The following is a 23,994-nucleotide window of genomic DNA, read 5'->3' on the forward strand; positions in this document are numbered from 1 at the left end:
GTGTGTGTGAGTGTGTGCATGTGTGTGTGTGTGCACGCGAGTGTGTGTGAGTGTGTGGATGTGTGTGTGTGCGTGTGTGTGTGAGTGTGTGTGAATGTGTATGTGTGTGTGTGTGTGCACGCGTGTGAGTGTGTGTGTGTGAGTGTGTGTGAGTGTGTGTGTGTGAGTGTGTGTGAGTGTGTGTGTGTGAATGCGAGTGTGTGAGTGTGTGTGTGCATGCGAGTGTGTGTGAGTGTGTGTGTGTGAGTGTGCGTGTGTGAGTGTGCGTGTGTGAGTGTGTGCGTGAGTGTGTGAGTGTGTGTACGTGTGTGAGTGTGTGTGTGTGTGAGTGTGTGTGTGTGCGTGTGAGTGTGCGTGTGTGTGTGAGTGTGCGTGTGCGTGTGAGTGTGTGTGAGTATGTGTCTGTGCATGTGAGTGTGTGTGTGTGTGAGTGTGTGTGTGTGAGTGTGTGTGTGTGTGAGTGTGCGTGTGAGTGTGTGTGTGAGTGTGTGTGTGAGTGTGTAAGTGTGCATGTGAGAGTGTGTGTGTGTGCGTGTGTGTGTATGTTTGTGTGAGTGTGAGTGTGTGGATGTGTGTGTGTGAGTGTGTGGAAGTGTGTGTGTGAGTTTGTGGGTGTGTGTGGATGTGTGTGTGGATGTGTGTGTGTGTGGATGCGTGGGTGTGTGAGTGTGTGTGTGTGTGGATGAGTGTGAGAGTGTGGATGAGTCTGAGAGTGTGGATGTGTGTGTTTGAGTGTGTGTGTGTGAGTGTGTGTGCGTGCGAGTGAGTGTGAGTGTGTGAGTGTGTGTGCGTGCGAGTGTGTGTGTGTGGATGAGTGTGTGAGTGTGGATATGTGTGAGTGTGTGAGTGTGTGAGTGTGTGTACCATTTCTTGGATGTAATCCAGCTTGCACATCTATTTCAGTCTTCAAGAAAGTTAAACCTTTCAGCCCATTTACAAGATCCATTTCATGACTTAATTAGTTTTATAACCCTATGCGTTATCCATCTGTCATAAGACTTTTTCCATTTTAATGAAGGACCAACAATGTCATTGCAATAGAGCAATGCATCCGTCCAAAGCTGCCATTACTCAAGCTGACAGTGCTGTTATAGATACAAATTAGCCCAGTTAAGAAGCCTATTTAATCATATTGGTCAAAATATCTTTTAATGTCATCTATATTTTGCAGTTTGTTTTCAGCACTCTTCTGATTAACAATGTGCATTTATATCATTCTGTTCACACAGTAAAACATCTCAAGGCTTTCCACAGGAGCTCTCTCATATATATCATTGCTGTCTATCAGGCAACATCTGACACAGAGCCACTTAATGGGATATTAGGATGGTTTCCCAAAGTCTTGTTTTAAAGGCAACCTTTTAGTGCAGGAGAGAAATGTGCAGAGGTTTAAGGAGAGAATTCCAGAGCTTAGAGTCAAGGCAGCTTCATGACAGTGGAGTGATAGAAATGTGAGTAATGAGTATGTGCCAGAGACCTTAGAGGGTTGTGGGGTTGGAGGCAGTGACAGAGATAGGGAGTAATTAGCTCAGTGCCCATGAATGCCTGACCTGACTGGCAATGCCTCATATAGTGAGCTCTCTGCCAGTGATGACAGACCAGCTACAAGTGGAACTCCCTGAGACCCACATTCTCGACCAACCTGAAGGAACCGCCACCTTTGCAGTTCTCCTCTGAGACCCACGACCATCCCAACTTGGAAATATATCCCTATCCCTTCCGCCTTGCTGGGTCAAAAACCTGGAACTCCCTCCCTCCCAACACTGGGGTGTCACCACACCACACAGACTGCAAGACAGTTCACAAAGATGTACCCATCACCGTCTTCACAAGAGGCAATTAGGGATGGGCATTAAATTCCAGCCTTTCCCAATGTAGCCCACTTTCTGAGAACAAGTATTCAGTGATATCCTGACAGCACGTGGTCTTTACCATCTTACAGGTAGTTTTCACAGAATTTCATTGAATCCCTACTGTGTGGAAGCCGGCCATTCGGCCCAACAAGTCCACACTGACCCTCCAAAGAATATCCCACCCAGACTCAAATGTAATTACTTTACATTTACCCCGACTAATGCACCTAACCTATACACCCTTGAACACCACGGGCAATTTAACGTGGCCAATTGACCTAACCCTGCACATCTTTGCTCTGTGGGAGGAAACCGGAGCACCCGGAGGAACCCCACGCAGACACGGGGAGAATGTGCAAGCTCCACACAGACAGTCGCCTGAGGCAGGAATTGAACCTGGGTCCCTGGCGCTTTGAGGCAGCAGTGCTAACCACTGTGCCACCCCGGGCAGAAATGTCAGCCTTTAGAACAGGCAGGACCTGGACCTAGGTCTCCTCGCCTGGAGGTAGAGACACTACCACTACACCACAATGGGCCTCATCACCACCTTCCGAGCCCAGTGACTGTCCTGAGGTCTCAATGTTTAGCATTTTGACCTGTTACAATTTAAAGTGCCACACTGTAAACTCAACAAAATTTAAGTTCAACTCCCAGTGTCACCTTCCAGATCAGATGGTAAACCAATGGCATGGTTAATCTCTGGGTGGGTATGGACGGTCCCCCTGACAGATGTCAAAAATGGGCAGGGGTGTTCACCCTCAGGAATTGGGAGACATTCATCCCCCTACCAATCACTCAGTACTGATCAGAAGATGTTACCATGGTTATGTGACCATTATCAGACAGTGGGATCTTGCTGTGCACAAATAGGCTGCCACGTTTCTTACATTACACCAGTGTCTACACTTTGAGAAGTACCTGATTGGCTGTGAAGTATTTTGGAGAGGGTGCTAAGGTCATACGAAAGGTGCTGCACAAATGCCATTAAGGGGGGACCCTGTTAATGCAGAGGCAGGGGAGTCTTTACCTGTTGGTCAATGGAGACTGCGTCCAGCCCGTGGTACATGATGTTGACCCAACCATCCTTCGAAGCCAGCACAAAGAGTGACATCAGAGCCTGCAGAGAGGGGACAAGGACACTTCCTGTAAATGGTGGCCAAGGTGACAGATCACATCATGACAACATCAGTACGTTGGGATGTTCAGAGAGGCATTATCCACTCCAACTCACTCATCCCTTGTTCATAGGTCAACTCAGTCCAATCTATTTGGAATAAAGGGGTGGGCTGATTGGAGTCAGCTGACCAACAAGGTGAGTAAATGGTGGGGACACAACCAGGAAGTGCTGGAGAAACTCAGCAGGCCATGTGCAGAGAGAGAAACAGTTCCCTTTTTGAACCCAGTGACCCTTTGTCAGGACAACAAGATGAACACTGAGGAGAAACCTCATGTAACCATCCTTGGCTGAAAAATGAGTGCTATGATTGACAGACAATTTTGTTCCTTGTTTAAGCTCCTTCTTACCGGCATATTTAACCATGTCTCACTCCAACTTGTTACTGTCCTTTCATTCTCATTTTCACCACAATTACATTGCCTCACTCTGCAGGTTTAAAGATTTTTCGGTGTCCTTTTTTCTCCCTTTTCAAAACCATTCCCCCCCCCCCGTGTGGTACCATTGAACTCAAATATTCATTCCTTTTATGTAGATTTCCTGATGGTGGATAATGTCCTTTCCAATCTTTACTTCTTTAGTTCTACTCTAACCTCCGACCTTACAGCGTTCTCTCACCAAGAGGACAGCCATCCAGTTCCCTAATCCTTTGCAGGGGGTCACTGCTTGGTCAGTCAGTGGCTACATGAAACCACAGCAGCTGAGGCTAGTCTCTTCCGATCTCAGTTGGCACGGCCCAAATCAAAACACACTAACCCACCTAATCTGCACATCCCTGAGCACGAATGGGAATTTCCCATGGCCAATCCACCCTAACCTGCATATCCCTGAGCAGTATGGGTAATTTAGCATGGCCAATCCACCCTAACCTGCATATCCCTGAGCAGTATGGGTAATTTAGCATGGCCAATCCACCCTGACCTGCACATCTTTGGACTGTGGGAGGGAACTGGAGCACCCGGAGGAAACCCACGCAGACACGGGGAGAATGTGCAAACTCCACACAGACAGTTGCCTGAGGGTGGAATCGAACCAGGCTCCATGAGGCAGCAGTGCTAACCACTGAGCCGTGCATATCGTTTGGGGAAATGAATTGGGGTCTACCCAGCCAGGCAAGTAATGTTGCTTCTGGATTTTTTTTTTAATGATTAGATTAAATTTGATTTCCTACAGTGTGGAAATTGGCTCTTCTGTTTGATTTGATGGTGGGTCTCTCCCTATGAATAGGAAGGAGCTGGATTCTTCCTTCTTGACTTCTCGACCAGGAAAAGTCCAGAAGGAAATAGTAGAAACTGGGGTCTGTGCTGCGCTTTTTAATTAGAATTAACTCTTTAAAACAAAGAACAGGCTCTTTCGCACCTGGTCCGTGCTCGCGGCAAAAGTTCTACAGAGGTTTGCAAACGACTGACTGGGAAGATCTCCTACCCTTAGGAAAGGTCAAGCTGCTTGGCCAGGTCGTGGATGCCCCTCCCCATCGCCAACAATGGGGCGTGACCCAGGAGCTTCTATCTCCTGGGCGTAACGACACTATCAAAGCCTCCTCACCAGCGAGAGAGAGTTACTGATACGCTGTTCAATCACCAGGATGATTAGCTGTTGACGGAGGAATCCTTACCTGTCCCAGATTGTCAAAGTTGTATTTGTGATGGATCCACCTGTAGTTAGCCAGCAAGCAGTCCGATCGGTTCGTGACATTGCGGGTGTCATGACCCTGACAGTAGTAGAACTTGCCTTTGAAAAGCTGAAAGAGTTAAAAACCACAGTATTAACAGTGGTGCACTTGTACAATCCCCTTCAGAGCAAGATAGTTAGAATTAGAATTTATTGTCACATGTATTCAAGTGCAGAAATACATCATTTCCAGTGAAAAGTGTTGCCAGTCTGCGACACCATCTTGGTTACAAAGCCAGATCCTCAAAAAAAACTACAGCAGCGTGAATAAGAGAAAACCAAAGGATAAGAAAAATGACCATGTCTCAAAGTCTACGTCTTAGAGAAGTGTAGAGTAAGGCTCAAGGAGAAAGATTAGCTCTGATGAAGACTCATTTAGACTCGAAATGTTGGCTTGCTCTCTCTCCGTGGATGCTGCCTGACTTGTTGTGAGGTCCTGCATTTACTGGTTTCAGAGGAAGATTTCATCTCCTGCAATATACAAATGGTTTAGAGTGGGACAACAATGAGGCAGAGTCCCTTTCGAAACCTACCCTACTTTAGTTGAGGAAGGGTCATTTGGCTCGAAACGTTAACCCTGATTTCTCTCCACAGAACATTGAATATTACAGCGGATGTTTCACCCTCGATGTGCACTGACCTGTGAAACCAATCTGAAGCCCATCTAACCTACACTATTCCATTCTCATCCATATGTCTATCCAATGACCATTTAAATGCCCTTAAAGTTGGTGAGTCTACTACTGTTGCAGGCAGTGTGTTCCACACCCCTACACCTCTCAGAGTAAAGAAACCACTTCTGACATCTGTCATATATCTATCACCCCTCAATTTAATCCTATGTCCCCTCGTGCTAGCCATCACCATCAGAGGAAAAAGGCTGTCTCTGTCCACTCTATCTCATCCTCCACAGATGTTGCTAGACCTGCTGAGCTTATCCAGCAATTTCTGTTTTGTTACTGTTTTAGATGGAATTTGCACCTGCATTGCAGGCAGTAACCCCGTCAACACTAATCCCTGTCCCTGGGCCAACTCCCAGGGTGTCCTGCAAATGGGAAGAGTCTGAAGCAAACACAACGAGAAGGTGTCCTGATGTTTCAGGTGTGCTCTCCCCTCCAGTTTGGTGTCAAGTTTAATCACACAAGATCCACTCTGCAGCAAATCTGTTTAATTCACTGCAAGCATCAACCATCTGTTAGGTCCCTACGCAAACAATACTGACAAGACAGCCTAACCCTGAGCTGATTGGAAATCACAACTGAATTTGGTTGTTCCTTTTCTTTACCCATTTACAAACCTCAAGGATAACTCTCAATGTCTCTCTTTCCTGAGCATCAACACCTTTCCCAGGATTGTGCTGAAGCCTGTGGAAATAGACGATTAACCTCCTGCAGTGAGGGAGTGGTCATTAATGTCTGGGGGAGAGGTCTGACAACAGGAGCCTATTCAATTAAACAGAAATATAATCATTGCTCTAATGCGATTCTCTAACTCATATCACGTGGGAGTGTGGAAAAATCAAAACCGATAGCAGAATCCATTCCTGTTCAATTTACAGTGCATTCATCAGTGACAACAGATAACAAACTCTGATATGCTCTGGGGAGTTCATAATTAAGACAATTACTTACTAAATTGTGAAGATCTTCAAACAGCGTCATGAATATGTTAAGAAGTGAGGATGATAACATTTTCAGAGGCGTAATTAATAAACAGAAACATCTCTAAATTAAACTGTGCAATTGAATAATTAGATCCGGATTTCTCTCCTGCTTCCAGTGAGCTAGCTCACGGTTTGATTGTTCACCCATGGAATCAGAGAATTAGTAGCAAGAGGCCATTTGGTCCCTTAGGTCGGTGCTGGCTCTCTGACTGAACAGTGCACTGACTGCTCCTCTCTCATTTTCTCCCAGTCACACTGCACTTTGTTCATTTTCAGATCATAATTTGACCCTGTCTCAAAAAGACTTGAGTGAACCGGCCTCCCCCACACACTCTCAGAGAGTACACTCCAGACCCTAACCACTTAGGCAAAAGTGAGGACTGCAGATGCTGGAGATCAGAGTCTAGATTAGGGTGGTGCTGGAAAAGCACAGCAGGTCAGGCAGCATCCGAGGAGCAGGAAAATCGACGTTTCGGGCAAAAGCCCTTCATCAGGAATGAAGGCAGGGAGTCTCCAGGGTGGAGAGATAAATGGGAAGGGGGTGGGGAGTGGGGCTGGGGAGAAGGTGGCCATGAGTACAATAGGTGAATGGGGGTGGGGATGGAGGTGATAGGTCAGAGGGGAGGGTGGAGTGGATAGATGGAAAGGGAGATTGGCAAGTGGGACAGGTCATGAGGACAGTGCTGAGCTGGAAGGTTGGAACTGGGGTAAGATGGGGGGGAGGGGAAATGAGGAAACTAGTGAAGTCCACTTGAACCACTTGCTGAGTCAAACAGTTTATCCTTGTTTCCATCTGGGTCATTTTGTCAATTGCCTTCGATTGCTCATATGTGTGTCTGAATCTGGTCAGCATCATGCCAGCGCTCAGCTCCTGGCATTACCCAGTAACACAGGGCAGCTCCATTCCTCACTACCACCACCTCCTTTCGTTGTGTTTGATGAGTGGAAAAGAAAGTGAGGGCTGCAGATGCTGGAGATCAGAGCTGAAAATGCGTTGCTGGAAAAGCGCAGCAGGTCAGGCAGCATCCAGGGAACAGGAGAATCGACGTTTCGGGCATAAGCCCTTCTTCAGGAATGAGGAAAGTGTGTCCAGCGGGCTAAGATAAAAGGTAGGGAGGAGGGACTTGGGGGAGGGGCGTTGGAAATGCGATAGGTGGAGGGAGGTCAAGGTGAGGGTGATAGGCCGGAGTGGGGTGGGGGCAGAGAGGTCAGAAAGAAGATTGCAGGTTAGGAAGGCGGTGCTGAGTTTGAGGGATTTGACTGAGACAAGGTGGGGGAGGGGAAATGAGGAAACTGGAGAAATCCGAGTTCATCCATTGTGGTTGGAGGGTTCCCAAACAGAAGATGAGGCGCTCTTCCTCCAACCGTCGTGTTGCCATGGTCTGGCAATGGAGGAGTCCAAGGACCTACTTGCGGAACGTTTCAGAGAACACCTCTGGGACACCCGGACCAACCAACCCAACCACCCTGTAGCCCAACACTTTAACTCCCCCTCCCATTCCACCAAGGACATGCAAGTCCTTGGACTCCTCCATCGCCAGACCATGGCAACAACACGACGGTTGGAGGAAGAGCGCCGCATCTTCTGCCTGGGAACCCTCCAACCACAATGGATGAACTCAGATTTCTCCAGTTTCCTCATTTCCCCTCCCCCCACCTTGTCTCAGTCAAATCCCTCGAACTCAGCACCGCCTTCCTAACCTGCAATCATCTTCCTGACCTCTCCACCCCCACCCCACTCCGGCCTATCACCCTCACCTTGACCTCCCTCCATCTATCGCATTTCTAACACCCCTCCCCCAAGTCCCTCCTCCCTACCTTTTATCTTAGCCTGCTGGACACACTTTCCTCATGAAGGAGATGAAGGTGATAGGTCAGGGAGGAGATGGTGGAGTGGATAGGTGGAAAAGGAGCTGGGCAGGTCGGACAAGTCCGGACAAGTCATGGGGACAGTGCTGAGCTGGAGGTTAGAAACTAGGATGAGGTGGGGGAAGGGGAAATGAGGAAGCTGTTGAAGTCCACATTGATGCCCTGGGGTTGAAGTGCTCCGAGGCGGAAGATGAGGCGTTCTTCCTCCAGGCGTCTGGTGGTGAGAGAGCAGCGGTGAAGGAGGCCCAGGACCTCCATGTCCTCGGCAGAGTGGGAGGGAGAGTTGAAATGTTGGGCCACGGGGCGGTGGGGTTGATTGGTGCGGGTGTCCCGGAGATGTTTCCTAAAGCGCTCTGCTAGGAGGCGCCCAGTCTCCCCAATGTAGAGGAGACCGCATCGGGAGGAACAGATACAATAAATGATATTAGTGGATGTGCAGGTAAAACTTTGATGGATGTGGAAGGCTCCTTTGGGGCCTTGGATGGAGATGAGGGAGGAGATGTGGGCACAGGTTTCTAACCTCCAGCAACACTGTCCCCTTGACTTGTCCGGACTTGTCCGACCTGCCCAGCTCCTTTTCCACCCATCCACTCCACCCTCTCCTCCCTGACCTATCACCTTCATCTCCTCCCCCACTGACCTATTGTACTCTATGCTACTCTATCCCCACCCCCACCCTCCTCTAGCTTATCTCTCCACGCTTCAGGCTCTCTGAAGAAGGGCTAATGCCCGAAACGTCGATTCTCCTGTTCCCTAGATGCTGCCTGACCTGCTGCGCTTTTCCAGCAACACATTTCCATCTCTGATCTCCAGCATCTGCAGACCTCACTTTCTCCACATTATGTTAATGTATGCAAAAAAAAGGGTGCAGTGCAGATGGGAGTATGATGTGGGGAAATGCAAACTTGTTCATTTTGGCAAGAAGAACCGAAAGACAACATGTGATTTAACTGGAGAGCTGTGAGGTACAGAATAATGTGGACGTGATGGTAGCTGAATCACAGAATTGTTACATTGTAGAAGGAAGATATTTGGCCCCATTATGTCTGTCTTGGCTTCTTGGTATTTTAATTAAAACCAATCACATTCCTTTTCCCTGTAATCCAACAAATTGCTCTTATTTAAATAATTATCTGACTCCTTTCGAAAACCTGTCTCCATCACCCTTCCAGGCTGTACATTCCAGAGCCTAACCACTCATGGGTGAATAAGGATTTTCTCCCCTCACATTTCTTTCTGTCGCAAAACACTTCAAATCTGATCCTCTGGTTCTCAATCCTTTTACCAGCGTTTCAGTATCTCCCGACATACTCTGTTCAAACTCCCTCATTGTTTTGAAAACTTGTACCAAACTCCCTTTCATCCATTTCCTATCCAAGGAAAACAGTCCCAACTTCCTAAATCTATCCTCATAACCGAAGTTTCTTTTCCCTGGATTTATTGTTGTAAAACTTGTACTAAGTGGGTGGCATGGTGGCTCAGTGGTTAGCCCTGCTGCCTCACAGCGCCAGAGACCCGGGTTTAATATCCCCCCTCAGGCAACTGTCTGTGTGGAGTTTGCACGTACTCCCCGTGTCTGTGTGGGTTTCCTCTGGGTGTTCCAGTTTCATCCCACTACCCAAAGATGTGCAGGTCAGGTGAATTGGCCATGGTAAATTGCCCGTAGTGTTAGGTGCATTAGTCAGGGGTGAATGTAGGGGAATGGATCTGGATGGGTTGCTCTTCAGAGGGTCAGTGTGGACTTGTTGGGCTGAAGGGCCTGTTTCCACACCGTAGGGAATCTAATCTAATCTAAATGGCTCCCGCATTCTCTCCAGAGCATTCACATCCTCCTTACATACTCAGCACTATGTGCTGTACTCCAGCTGAGGTCTAACCTGTGTCCGATATCGGTTCAGCATAACACTGCCTGCTCTGATACTCTGTGCCCCCGCTAATGAAGCTTAAATACTGGATTGCTTTATTAACAGCAATAATAACACAAAGAACAAAACGTTGGAATGCAGGTCACATGAAACGATTCAGAGGATAACTGGAATGGGTTTTGTTTATTGTGAAGGGGGATGGATATGAAAGTTTGCTTCAGGTTTCCATGGCGCAGTGATAATGTCACTGGTCGGCAAGGCAGAAACTCAAACCAATGCTTCAGGAACAAATTACTGCAGATGTTGGAGCCTGTACTGAAAGCACCAAATGCTGGAGACCACAGTGGGTCAGACAGCATCCACGTTGAGACAGCAAGCTAACATTCAAGCTCAGACATCTCTTCATCAGAACTCTGATAAAGAGTCATCTCGACTCGAAATGTTAGCCCGCTCTCTCTCCATGCTTGCCGCCTGACCCACTGTGATCTCCAGGATTTTGGTGTTTTCAATGTTCCGGGACAGTGTTCAAGTCCCGTCACTACACATCAAACTCTTAATAAAAACTAATCTCGGTAATGGTGACCTGGAAGCTACCTTTAAGGCAGGGGGGAGATCTCCTGTTCCTACCTGGTCTGGCCTACACGTAACTCCAGACTCACAGCAACGCGGTTGACTCATAAACTGCCCTCTGACACGGCCAATCAAACCACTTGTTTTAAGGGCAACAAGAGATGGGCAACAAATGTTGGCCTTGCCAGTGACACCCACATCCCATGAAAGAAAGAAATGAACAAGTTCATGCCAATATTCATGTTCCACTTGAGCCTTTTGACACCTAACTTTATCAGAATAACTCACTTATTCCCTCCTACCTCATATATTAATCCAGCTTCCCCTTAAATGCATCTACAATAGATCACTCCCATGTCGAGTCCTTAAGTTCCACCTTCTCACTGGCACATGATTGAGGAGATTTCTTTTGATTTCCCTGTCCTAGGTTAATCACCTTAAGTTTATATCACTAACCAATTGGGGTCCCACTGTCTCCCTGATGAACCATCTTGCTCAGCTTTTCACTTTTACCACTGACCAGAAACTGAACTGGACCAGCCACGCAAACACATTGGCTGTGAGAGCAGGTCAGAGGCTGGAAATCCTGCAGTGAGTAACTCACCTCCTGACTCCCCAAAGCCTGCCCACCATCTACAAGGCACAAGTCAGGAGTGTGACTTGCCTGGGTGAGTGCAGCTCCAAAAACACTCAAGAAGGTCACCATCCAGGATAAAGCAACCTGCTTGATTGGCGCCACACCCACAAGAATCCATTCCCTCCACCTCCAACGCTCAGTAGCAACAGTGTGTACCATCTACAGGATGCACTGCAGAAATTCACCAAAGACCCTCAGACAGCACCTTCCAACCTATGACCAACCTATGCAGGTACGTGGGAACACCACCCCCTGCAAGTTCGCATCTGAGCCACTAACCATCCTGACTTGGAAAACCATCGCCATTCCTTCAGTGTTGCTGAGTCATAAGCTTGGAATTCCTTCCCTCAGGGCATTGTGGGTCAACTCACAGCAGGTGGACTGCAGCGGTTGAAGAAGGCAGCTCACCCCCACCTCCTCAAAGGGGCAACGAGGGATGGGCAATAAATGCTGGGCCAACCAACCCCCACTTCCAGTGAGTGAATTAAAAACAAAACTTGCTGATTTATTTATTGGTGAAGTTCAGTAGCTTGTTCTTGACACAGAACCAATATAAGGGACAGGTTGCAGGTGGGACTAGATTGGGTTGGGGTATCTGGTCGGCATGGATGGGTTGGACCGAAGGGTCTGTTTCCATGCTGTACATCTCTGTGACTCTATGACCCTACTGTACACTCTGGGTGTACAAGAATCCTTTTCTACTGTGTGTACAAACATGCAATTAACAATAGTCAAAACATTTCGTTTAAAGGGGCCTGGATATTCTTTGTTGTTCTTTGCATCTCAAAAAATCCACTTGCGGTTGAATTGAATTGAATTTATTGTCACTTGTACCGAGGCACAGTGAAAACCTTTGTCCTGCGAGCAATACAGGCAGATCACATAATTAAATAGCATAGATAAGTAAATGGTAGGTAAACAGCGGCAAAAACACAGGTACAGGTGAATGCTAAGAGTTTGTGAGTCCATTCGGTATTCTAACAACAGTAGGGTAGTAATGGGCAGTGGTCGGTCTGTATCATTGATGAATTACTGGCCATCCACGTTTGTCTTTAGGGGTGTGGTGCTAAGCCAGCGTTGTGAGGCTCTGCAGTTCATGTGGTCAAGTGGCTTGCTACAGTCTGCCAGTGTCTGAGCGGGTCAGCGTTCCATCTATTTCAGCAGTAACTGTACTTCAAAAGTAATTTGTGGAATGGAATGTACCTTGGGACATCTGGAGGACATCTTAGGAGATCATTATTCGAAGTTAGCGACTCTGGTTAGAGCTGGAGAATTCAGGCAGATGCTTTTAACATTAAACAAGTCAGTCCATTAGTAAATCTCCAGAGTGATATTCCTTTCTTACAGCACTTCATTGATATTTTATATTGCTCATCCAACATTACTTACATCAAACTTTCAGAAAATCGCAGGAACTTTTATTGAAATTACAATTTCCAGGGAAAAGCACTCAACTCACTCAGTCTTTGGTGTTACAAGTTAATCAGCGTTATCAAATCCAAATTCAGGAAAGATAAATTACTTTGAGAAGGTAATAATTTGGGGCACAGTGTCGGAGTAATTGGGGACGTAATGACCCACATCTTCCAAGCAATTAAAAGCAAGGGACAGCTATCATTGTTGAATAGCCACTCCTGTCCACTCTGCCCTGCCTAGGTCTTGCTCAGCTCTCATTTCTGTGTTTGCTGAGCCCTGGGTTCCCAGGGCACAGAGTAGATCAGGACCCTTCCTCTCAATGCTGGGAGGCAAACCACAGGCTGCTGTCCGACAGGGTTAAAGGTCGATTGGGAATGTAACATCGTGGATGAAAGAGTGAGGAGGGTGTAGGGTGATAAGATGTACAGTGAGGATGTGAATGAGGGGGAGGGGAGGTGAGAGGGGATGAGGAGGGTGAAGGGTTGAGAAGCTGTGGGGGGAGAGGGGGAGAGGGTGAGGGGTGTGAATGAGGGGGTGGGGAGGTGAGAGGGAATGAAGGGGGTGAGGGATGTGAGTGAATGAGGGGTGAGAGGGTGAGGGGTTGAGGGAGTGAATGGGTGAGGGACATGAGTGTGTGCGTCTGTGTGGGGGTGGGGGAGGGGGGGTAGAGTTGGGAGTGGGCCGGTTTCTTGAGCTGCGCTCAATTCAGGAGGATGTACTGAGATTGGGTCAGGATGTAGTTGGGTCGTGTTGTGGGGGGGGTGGGGGGTGAGATTGGGGGGGTATTATGGTTGGGGTCAGGAGGTGCAGTTGAGAGAAGTGGAGGGGATGCTTGGTTGAGTAGGGTAATCGGTGGAGGGGCAGGTAGTGTGATCAGTCTGACTGTAGGGGGATCATGTGATAGTAACCAAGGAGTTAGGCAAGGATCTTAGATGTAACATTGAGGGTAACTATTCAGGTAATGGCATTTCAACTTCCCACACACTCTGACTCAGAGTCGGAGACTTTCAGAGCCGGTGAGGTGCTCAGTCCATGTTAATGACACCCTCCAAAGAGGACAGTGTATTGGGACTTCCACTACACACCCCATGGGCCATTGTCCCAGCCTCTGACACCCCGGAAACTGGAGGCTTCAGGCCGACTGGTAGTGCATCCTGCAGAAGACTTTGGACTAAAGCAGAAAGTACTGCTTGTATTTAGGGGTGTTTCTGGAAGTATTTGGGGCTAAGACTGGAAGTATGTGTGAAGTATGAAACAAGGTTAACCCTTTCGGTTGACCAGTTCTGATGTTAAGATGATCAGGAACTCGTCATTGAAATAAAATAAAGAACTGCAGATGCTGGAAAGCTGAACCAAAAACAGAAACTGTTGGTGAATCTCAACAGGTCAGGTAGCATCTGTGGACAGAGAAACAGAGCCACTAACTTGGCTTCTCTCCAGTGATGCTGTGTGACCTGCTGAGTTTTTAGAGTATCTACTGTCTCTGGTTTAGATTTTCAGCATCTTTGGTGATTTGGTGTTCGACAGCTGACTTTACAGCGAGATTCCCAAAGCTCTGACCCATCGAGGTGGGGTATACCCTCATGTCTGAGTCTGCCGTACACTCACTGATAGGGATTGGTCAATGAGATTAGTAACTGACTCCATTACCATTGAGTCAAGTGACCAACAAAATGGAGGAAGCCATCGAGTTGGCTTCTGTGCTGGAAATGATTCTCTGGGCTCTCGCTGTTTAGTAATTGCTACATTCTCCTGGTCACTAACATACTTAGAAACATCAAATCATTCACACTCACTCTGCATTAGCAACAATAGATTGCATTGATGTAGTGCCATGGACATAAAAGACCATTCCAACATGTCTCACATGAGCACAAACAGTGAAATGTTGACACCTAGTCACACAGGGAGATATTCTGGCGAGAAACCAGGAGTGTGGTCAAAGAGATTTGCTTTCAGGGTGGAGAGAGGGGTCGAAAGAATTAAAGGACTGAAACTTGTGAACTTCCTAGTCACACGAACAGAAGGGAATAAACCAACTTCAGTGGTAAACTTAAGGTAGATTCAAGACATTGGCTGGAAATTGAGTTAATAGTGATCTGTTGGTGCACGTGCATTTTGACTGAAACTACGGTCAGTACAGTCTTTAAAACACAAGGGAGGGGAGATTGTTTCGGACACCAATCAGGCTGGAGAGGGGCGGGCTTCCATGATCAGTGGGAGGCCAAACCCATCACTATGGTCAGCAACATTGGATCGGCGAGGTGCCAGCTACCAGACAGCTCCTGTCCACAGCTTCCTGACTTGGAGTGTGGGAATTTGATGCCGCAGCAGCTTAAAGGGCGGAAGCATCAGGAGTGAAAAGGAGAAGCTGCTAATGATGGGAGGTAGAGCCACCACAGTGCCCGAAATACAGAATAATCAACTGTCCATCATTGCTTTGGACCATTTGTAGGAGTAAATAAGATGGTTGTGTTATGAAAACTAGCCCTAAAATCCCCTACAAATTCCCCTTTAAGTTGCACACAATCTTGACTTGGAAATATATCACTGTTCCTTCAGTATGGCTGAGTGAAAACCCTGGAATTCCCTCCCTAAGGGCATTGTGGGTGTCTCGGCATCACAGGGCCAGCAGCGGTTGAAAAAGGTAGCTCACCCCCATCTTCCCAAAAGCAACGAGGGACGAGGATCAAACATTGGCAGAGCTGGAGATGCTGACGGACTGAGGAAACGGGACCACCACAAAGCCTACACTAGAGCAGTGACCAAACTTCAAAACCACATCTTTCATCGAAAGCACTTTTAAATCTAACTTTTTTCTTTTTACCTCACACCTTTGACTCAATGTGTGTCCGAAGGAACATGGACTTTCCTGCATGGACAGACAGCGTTGGCTATTTTTCAGATGGCCTGACCAAAAGTCGATGTTTATCTAATGACAATGAGTGTTTCCCCATCTGATTATACACTTGCACTGTTAATTGTGTTAATTTCCATCATTTGAGATGTGGAGATCAAAGTGAAATTCCAGCAGTGATTTGATGTAATCTACATTCACAACAGATGAAGTATTTATTCCACTCATTTTCTGATTGTGGAACCCTGGCTGTGTTTGTCTTAAAACACAGACTGCATTTTAAAAACATTCTCTGGCTGCCAAGTGTTTCGAGATGTTCTGAGAGTGTGATGAGCTATTGTGTAAATGCTCGATTTCTTCCCCACCCCCAGCACTCACTCAAAATTCCTCTTCCCACTGCATAAACAAAGATTTCAGTCCTTCACTCGTTCCCCATGTGACATCAGGATTTTGTAATATCTCCTTTCGTTAGTCTCCAATAATCCTGAGGTTGTAAGAACTGGGAGGTCGAATAGAAGTTTCCAAAAGACCGAAGACTTCACATTGCTGAAATTGGCCTGTCGCAAAGATGTTACTACAGTTGTTATGGGGGATTTTAACATGCAGGTAGACTGGGAGAATCAGGATGGTATTGGACCTCAAGAAAGAGACTTTGTGGAGTGCCTCAGAGATGGATTCTGAGAGCAGCTGGTGCTGGAGCCGACCAGGGAGAAGGCAATTCTGGACCTGGTATTGTGTAACGAACCAGAATTGGTCAGAGACCTCAAAGTGAAGGAGCCATTGGGAAGTAGTGACAATAATACATTAAGCTTCAATCTGCAATTTGAGAGGGAGAGGGTATAGTCGGAAGTGACAGTACTTCTGTTGAATAAAGAGAACTATGGAGCTATGAGGGAGGAGCTGGCCAAAGTTCAATGGTGCAATACCTTAGCAGGGATGACTGTGGAGGAACAATAGCAGATATTTCTGTGTATAATGCAGAAGATGCAGGATCAGTTCATTCCAAAAAGGAAGAAAGATCCCAGGAGGAGGCATGGGCAGCCGTGGCTGACGAGGGAAGTTAAGAAACATATAAAGTTAAAAGAGAAAAAGTATAACATAGCAAAGATAAGTGGGAAAACTGAGGATTGGGAAGCTTTTAAAGAGCAACAGAGAATTACTAAGAAGGAAATATGCACAGGAAAAATGAGGTACGAAGGTAAACTGGCCAAGAATATAAAGGAGGATAGTAAAAACTTTTTTAAGTATGTGCAAGGCAAAAAATGGTTATGACTAAAATTGGGCCCTTGAAAACAGAAACAGGGGAATATATTACAAAGAAATGGCAGAAGAATTAAATGGGTACTTCAGATCTGTGTTCACTGGGGAAGACACAAGTAATCTCCCTGAGGTAACAGTGGCTGAAGGACCTGAACTTAAGGGAATTTATATTTGCCAGGATTTGGTGTTGGAGAGACTGTTAGGTCTGAAGGTTGATAAGTCTCCGGGGCCTGATGGTCTACATCCCAGGGTACTGAAGGAGGTGGCTCGGGAAATCGTGGATGCGTTGGTGATTATTTTCGAGAGTTCGATAGATTCGGGGACGGTTCCAGAGGATTGGAGGGTGGCTAATGTTATACCACTTTTTAAGAAAGGTGGGAGAGAGAAAGCAGGAAATTATAGACCAGTTAGTCTGACCTCAGTGGTGGGAAAGGTGCTGCAGTCTATTATAAAGGATGAAATTACGGCAATCTGGATAGTAGTAACAGGATAGGTCAGAGTCAGCAGGATTTATGAAGGGGAAATCATGCTTGACTAATCTTCTTGAATTTTTTGAGGATGTAACTCTGAAGATGGACGAGGGAGATCCAGTAGATGTAGTGTACCTGGGCTTTCAGAAAGCTTTTGATAAAGTCCCACACAGGAGTTTTGTGAGTAAAATTAGGGCGCATGGTATTGGGGGCAAAGTACTAGATTGGATTGAAAATTGGTTGGCTGATAGGAAACAAAGGGTAGTGATAAACAGCTCCATTTTGGAATGGCAGGTAGTGACCAGTGGGGTACCGCAGGGATTCGTGCTGGGACCGCAGCTTTTTACAATATATGTTAATGATATAGAAGATGGTATTAGTAATAACATTAGCAAATTTGCTGATGATACAAAGCTGGGTGGCAGGGTGAAATGTGATGAGGATGTTAGGAGATTACAGGGTGACCTGGACAAGTTAGGTGAGTGGGCAGATGCATGGCAGATGCAGTTTAATGTGGATAAATGTATGATTATCCACTTTGGTGGCAAGAACAGGAAGGCAGATTACTACCTCAATGGAATCAATTTAGGTAAAGGGGCAGTACAGAGAGATCTGGGTGTTCCTGTATACCAGTCAATGAAGGTAAGCATGCAGGTACAGCAGGTAGTGAAGAAGGCTAATAGCATGATGGCCTTCATAACAAGAGGAATTGAGTATAGAAGCAAAGAGGTGCTTCTGCAGCTGTACAGGGCCCTGGTGAGACCACACCTCGAGTACTGTGTGCAGTTCTGGTCTCCAAATTTGAGGAAAGACATTCTGGCTATTGAGGGAGTGCAGCGTAGGTTCATGAGGTCAATTCCTGGAATGGCAGGACTACCTTACACTGAAAGACTGAAGCGACTGGGCTTGTATAACCTTGAGTTTAGAAGACTGAAAGGGGATCTGATTGAGACATATAAGATTATGAAAGAATTGGACACTCTGGAGGCAGGAAACATGTTTCCGCTGATGGGTGAGTGCCGAACCAGAGGACACAGCTTAAAAATACGGGGTAGACCATTTAGGACAGAGATGAGGAGAAACTTCTTCACCCAGACAGTGGTGGCTGTGTGTGGAATGCTCTGCCCCAGAGGGCAGTGGAGACCCAGTCTCTGGATTCATTTAAGAAAGAGTTGGATAGAGCTCTCAAAGATAGTGGAATCAAGGGTTATGGAGATAAGGCAGGAACAGGATACTGATTAAGGATGATCAGCCATGATCATATTGAATGGTGGTGCAGGCTCGAAGGGCAGAATGGCCTACTCCTGCACCTATTGTCTATTGTCTATTGCCATTTCTATGTTTCCACGTCCGGGATATTAGATTCATAGAGGTTTATAGCACAGAAAGAGGCCTTTTGGTCTATCGTGTCTATGCTACTGTCTACTTTAGGCCCATTTTACAGCACTTGGCTCATTTGTTGTTTCAAGTGTTTATCTAAATACTTCATAGAATCCTTACACTGTGGGAGAAGGCCATTTGGCCCATCAATTCCACACTGACCCTCTGAAGAGCATCCCATCCAGAACCACCGCCTTAGCCTGTCCCCATAACCCAGTATTTCCCATGGTCAACCCACCCAGCCTGCACTTCCCTGGACACTATGGGCAATCTAGCATGGTCAATCCACCCCCAGCCTGCACTTCCCTGGACACTATGGGCAATCTAGCATGGTCAATCCACCCCCAGCCTGCACTTCCCTGGACACTATGGGCAATCTAGCATGGTCAATCCACCCAGCCTGCACTTCCCTGGACACTATGGGCAATCTCGCATGGTCAATGCACCAAACCTACTTATCTTTGGACTATGGAAGGAAACTGGAGCACTCGGAGGAAACCCAAGCAGACACGGGGAGAATGTACAAACTCCACACATACAGTCACCCGAGGCTGAAATTGATCCCGGGTCCCTGTTGCTGTGAGGCAGCAGTGCTAACCACCGTGTCATCCCTCCTGAAATACTGGGATGGTTCCTGCCTCTGCCACTCCCTCAGATACCCTTTACTATGCGGATGAAAATATTTTTCTTTAACTCCAATCTAAAACCCCTTCCTCTTACCTAACCCCTATCGACCCTAACTACTGCCCTCATCATTGTGTCCACCTTAATCTGATACCCCCCCTCAGCCTCCTCTGCTCCATGAAAAACAACCTCAGTCTCTGTAGTCCCTCTTTGTAGGTGAATCACTCCAGCCCAGATGATTTGAACAGGATGGGTCAAATTGGCAAATAGTGGGACACCAAACTGCTCTGTGGTTGTGGATTGAGTTGTAAGTCAGCCCGTTAGTTTTAAATACAATTAAGAGTCTGCATCACACCTTCTGCCCAGGGTGTATTCTACTCTGGGAAGGCAAATAAGAGATAATTAAGGTTGTGGAAGGTTACATCAGTTTCACAGGGGACCCAGGCTGCAAATTGCATCTGTTGATAGTTCATTATGCCAGAATATATAACAGACTTAACATGACCACTCATTGAAAGAGGCAAGAGAGACAAATCTTGTTTTCAGAAGAAATGGAACAAATTGCAGGGATCTCAATTTCAGAAGCAACAGAGGAATATGCTCCAGCTGAATACAATTTACAAGAAGAATATTCTGTGCTCATTACAATTTTCACAGGAGATTTGCATAGGGACATTGCAGTGAATACACAGCAAAATCTTACCAGAAGGAATAAAGACTGAGTGTATCTCATGGTGAGCTCGAGCAGGGAAAACTACAGCTGAAAATGTGTTGCTGGAAAAGCGCAGCAGGTCAGGCAGCATCCAGGGAACAGGAGAATCGACATTTCGGGCATAAGCCCTTCCCTCAGGGAAAACTACACTCAGTTAGAGAAGTAGGGGTTCACGATCTAGAAAATTCCGACACACAAGAAGGCCATTCAGCAAACATTCTCACCGCATGTTGGAATTCTCCAATTTTATTTCTCTGGGAGAAAGTGAGGACTGCAGATGCTGGGGGTCAGAGTCGAGAGTGTGGTGCTGGAAAAGCACAGCAGGTCAGGCAGCATCCGAGGAGCAGGAGAGTCGATGAAGGGCTTATGCCCAAAATGTCGATTCTCCTGATCCTCAGATGCTGCCTGACCTGCTGTGCTTTTCCAGCACCACACTCTTGAATTTTATTTCTCTATCCTAATGTGAATCTTTTGAATGTGAGTGTTGACTTCCTCTTAATTGGGAGAAAGTGAGGACAGCAGATGCTGGAGATCAGAGTCAGGAGTGTGGTGCTGGAAAAGCACAGCAGGTCAGGCAGCATCCGAGGAGGAGGAGAACTGACGTTTTCGGCATGAGCCCTTCATCAGCCTTCCTGATTGTGACCAGTTTTGCATTAGTGCTCCGCTTGTGCGGGTCAAGCTAACACGTCAATCACCCATTGCACGTAAACATTCTTTAACACCTTCCTTTCTGCTTCTAGACTCATCCTGAGTTTGTTGTTCCACAAACCAGTGGAACTTTCAGGCCATTTGGCCCAACTAATCCATGCCAGCCACAAGGCTCATGGAGTCATACAGCATAGAAACAGACCCTTCGGCCCAACGTGTCTAGACCGACCAGGTTTCCTAATCTGAACTATTCCCATTTGGCCCATATCCTTCTAAACCTTTCCTATCCATGCACCTGTCCAAGTGTCTTTTGAAAGTTGTAACTCTACCTGCATTTATCACCCTCTGAGTGAAAAGGTTACCCTTCAGGTCCCTTTTATATCTTTCCTCTCTCACCTCACAATCATGTCCTCTGGTTTTGGACTTCTCTGCCCTGGGGAAAAAACCTTATCTATGCCCATCATGATTTTATAAGGACCTCTATAAGGCCACCCTCAGCCTCCCACACTCCAGGGTAAAAGGTTGTCAGCCTATCTAGTCTCTCCTTATAACCCAAACCCTCCAGTCTCGATAACACCTTTCTCAACCTGGTCCTTTTAATCCTGTTCTGCCAACACTTTGATTCATTGCTTCTTTATTCCTTTATCCAGCTGCCCCACCAAATGCATCAGCTCTATTTTCTCTGTCATTGTTAATTCCTTCAGAATCTGAGAATCCAACAGCACAGGAAGAGGCTCCATCAGTCAGTGCTTTTGCTGGCTGCTTGAAAGGTCAGTTGGTCACCTGGTAGTACTAGACAGAGTTTGCATTATGGCTGAAAAGAGAGGTATGTTGCTGGAGCTTTCGCTCTCGCACTCATCAGGACACATGCAAGAATACCAAATTTCAAACAATCACAATGATTGATACTACAGGAGAGAAGGCTACTGATTGGTTGGCAAGTTGGCTTTGATTGGTCTGAGGCATTGCCATGGCAAAAAGCAATGCGACTAGCTCAGTTTAGGAAACCTGGTTGGCATGGATGAGTTGGACCGAAGGGCCTGTTTACGTGCTGCAAGACTCGATGACTCTAACCATCAATTCGCTAAGCCCCCGATCATTCCGAGGACTCTCCAATTAGCTGACTCCTCTTGCTCTTTCCACACAGTCTTGCAAATGCTTCCTTTTAATTATTGATCCAATTTCATTTTGGAAATTACTATTGAATCTGCATCAGTCATCCTTTCAGGCAGCCTGATCCAAATCGTGACAAATTACCTCTGTCTCTGTTGCAACATTCTTCAATAACCCGTCCTCTTGTTGCTGTCTTTTTTTTATTCTGTCAAACCTTTTCAGAATTTTGGAGAGAGATCTCAAACCCCCTTTAACTCTCTCCACTGCGGTGGGAATACCTTCGATATGTGCTTCCTCATTGTCTTTATAAGGCTGTAAAGAACTCTTCACTGCTTTGCCTGGGATGGCAGGGCTGAAGTATGAAGGGAGAGTGGATCAGTTAGGATTGTATTCACAGGAGTTTAGAATAATGAAGGAGGCTCTCACAAAACCTATAAAAGTCTAACAGGACTGGGCAGGGTAGATGCAGGAAGGATGTTCCCGATGGCAGAGGAGTCCAGAACCACAGGTCACACTCTAAGGATACAGGGTGGTCACTGGGACTGCGATGAGGAGAAATGTCTTCACCCAGAGAGTGGGGAGCCTGGGGAATTCTCTGCCACAGAAAGCGGTCGAGGCCAAAGCATTGAATGTTTTCGAGAAGGAGTTAGATATAGTTCTTAGGGCTAAAGGGGTCAAAGGTTATGGGGGAGAGAGCAGGAACAGGGGACTGAGTTAGATGATCAGCAATGAAGGCAATAACCTTAAGCTCTGGGGAGCTGGGTTTGAATCCAGCCATTGGCAGATGGTGGAATGTAAATTCAATAAAAATCTGGAATCAAGAATTTAATGATCACATGAATCTATTGCCAATTGTCAGAAAAATCCCATCTGGTTCACTAATGCCCTTCAGGGAAGGAAACTGCCATCCTTACCTGGTCTGGCCTCCATGTGACTCCAGACCCACAACAATGGGATTGATTTAGCTGCTCTCTGGGTTGGGCAACAAAACCGCTGGCCTAATCAGTGACACCATCACCCTGTGAATGAATAAGAATGAAGGGCCGAATGGCCTGCCCGTGCTCTCATTGCCTTCGTTTTTATGCTTGACTCACTCTGACTCTCTGTACACTTCTGCCTGACTGCGTGTGATCGGATGGAAGCCTAAATTCAGCACAGCTTCCGTCAAAGAGATGTCCAAGAATCGAGACCCAGTCTCTCTCCCTGGCCCCTTGCACAATCTCCTTTTGGTCAGGTCTGTCAGTCAGACACTGGTCACGAAGGTGGCAACCACGTGGATTGAGGTAAATTGCTTCATGCCCTCTGGTTAAATCCATCGATGCATCTCGGTAAACTTGTGATTGGCTGCCCACATGGTTATCAGGAATACTGTTTCAAAAGAATAGAGCCAAGGATTGGCATTTCACTGTCAGCTTCAGATTTAACCAGCCTTTTGTGTAACAGTAATGAGCTACACATGCATATTAATGCACCCACCGAATTGGCTGGCTGTGTATATTCTCTGCAGCTTTGATGGAAAGGCTGCCAGGAGCATTTATATCTCTGCCAGAATACAACATGCTCCACGCCCCCCCCCCAAAGAGAACAGAAGAAAATGATAAACTGTGGAGAAAAATCAAACTCCTCCTTCAGTTCCCACTCGCACCTTATCAAATTCTTTCTGCAAATCCAAATAAACCGCTGTCTTCCTTTGTCTACCAGCTTACTGACTTCCTTAGAGAATTAAACCGAATTCGTCAAGCATGAACTGCCCTTTATAAATCCACGCTGACTGTCCTGATTAGCCCGCATCTATCAAAGTGTTGACTTATATTATCTCATGATTATCCCCAGCAATTCTGCGCCTGACAAGTTGAGACTTGCTGCTCCGAGATACCCAGCTTACTTGCACCTACCCTTTCTACAATGTTGTAACATCCCACTCCCTCCAGCCCTGTGGGAGAAACCATCCTGGAAAAGCCCAGGTAGCTTCATCGCTAAACCCCATGCATCCCCCACTTCAGGGTTAGGGCGAGGGTTAGGGAAGGACGCCGCTGTCACCTCAGAATTGGACAGTTCCAAGTCTGCACACTCCAGAGACGTGAGGACAGAATCCAGGCTGACACACCCCAGTGTGGTCCTGAGGGAGTGCCACACTGTCAAAGATGTCATCTTTGAGTTTATTGGAGGGCCCATCTGCTCTCCTGAGTGAAGGTAGAAGATTCCCTGGATA

General features: G+C 46.7%; 1 protein-coding gene across 5 annotated transcripts in view; it reads right to left on the reverse strand.

Moving 5' to 3' along the window:
- Nucleotides 1-23,994, reverse strand: part of LOC122542112 (voltage-dependent T-type calcium channel subunit alpha-1I) — a 483,496-nt gene that overhangs the window by 72,196 nt on the left and 387,306 nt on the right. For all 5 annotated transcript variants that reach the window (XM_087978229.1, XM_087978227.1, XM_087978226.1 and 2 more), the window contains 2 exons: nucleotides 4,643-4,768; nucleotides 2,881-2,970 (listed from right to left, as the gene is read on the reverse strand). In XM_087978229.1, the coding sequence (XP_087834355.1) occupies nucleotides 2,881-2,970; nucleotides 4,643-4,768 (216 nt within the window). The remainder of the gene's footprint in view (nucleotides 1-2,880; nucleotides 2,971-4,642; nucleotides 4,769-23,994) is intronic.

This window comes from Chiloscyllium plagiosum, unplaced genomic scaffold (genome assembly GCF_037043375.1).
Source record: "Chiloscyllium plagiosum isolate Xiang-an unplaced genomic scaffold, Cpla_swu_hap1 HiC_scaffold_33, whole genome shotgun sequence".
In the NCBI taxonomy this organism is placed as follows: domain Eukaryota; kingdom Metazoa; phylum Chordata; class Chondrichthyes; order Orectolobiformes; family Hemiscylliidae; genus Chiloscyllium; species Chiloscyllium plagiosum.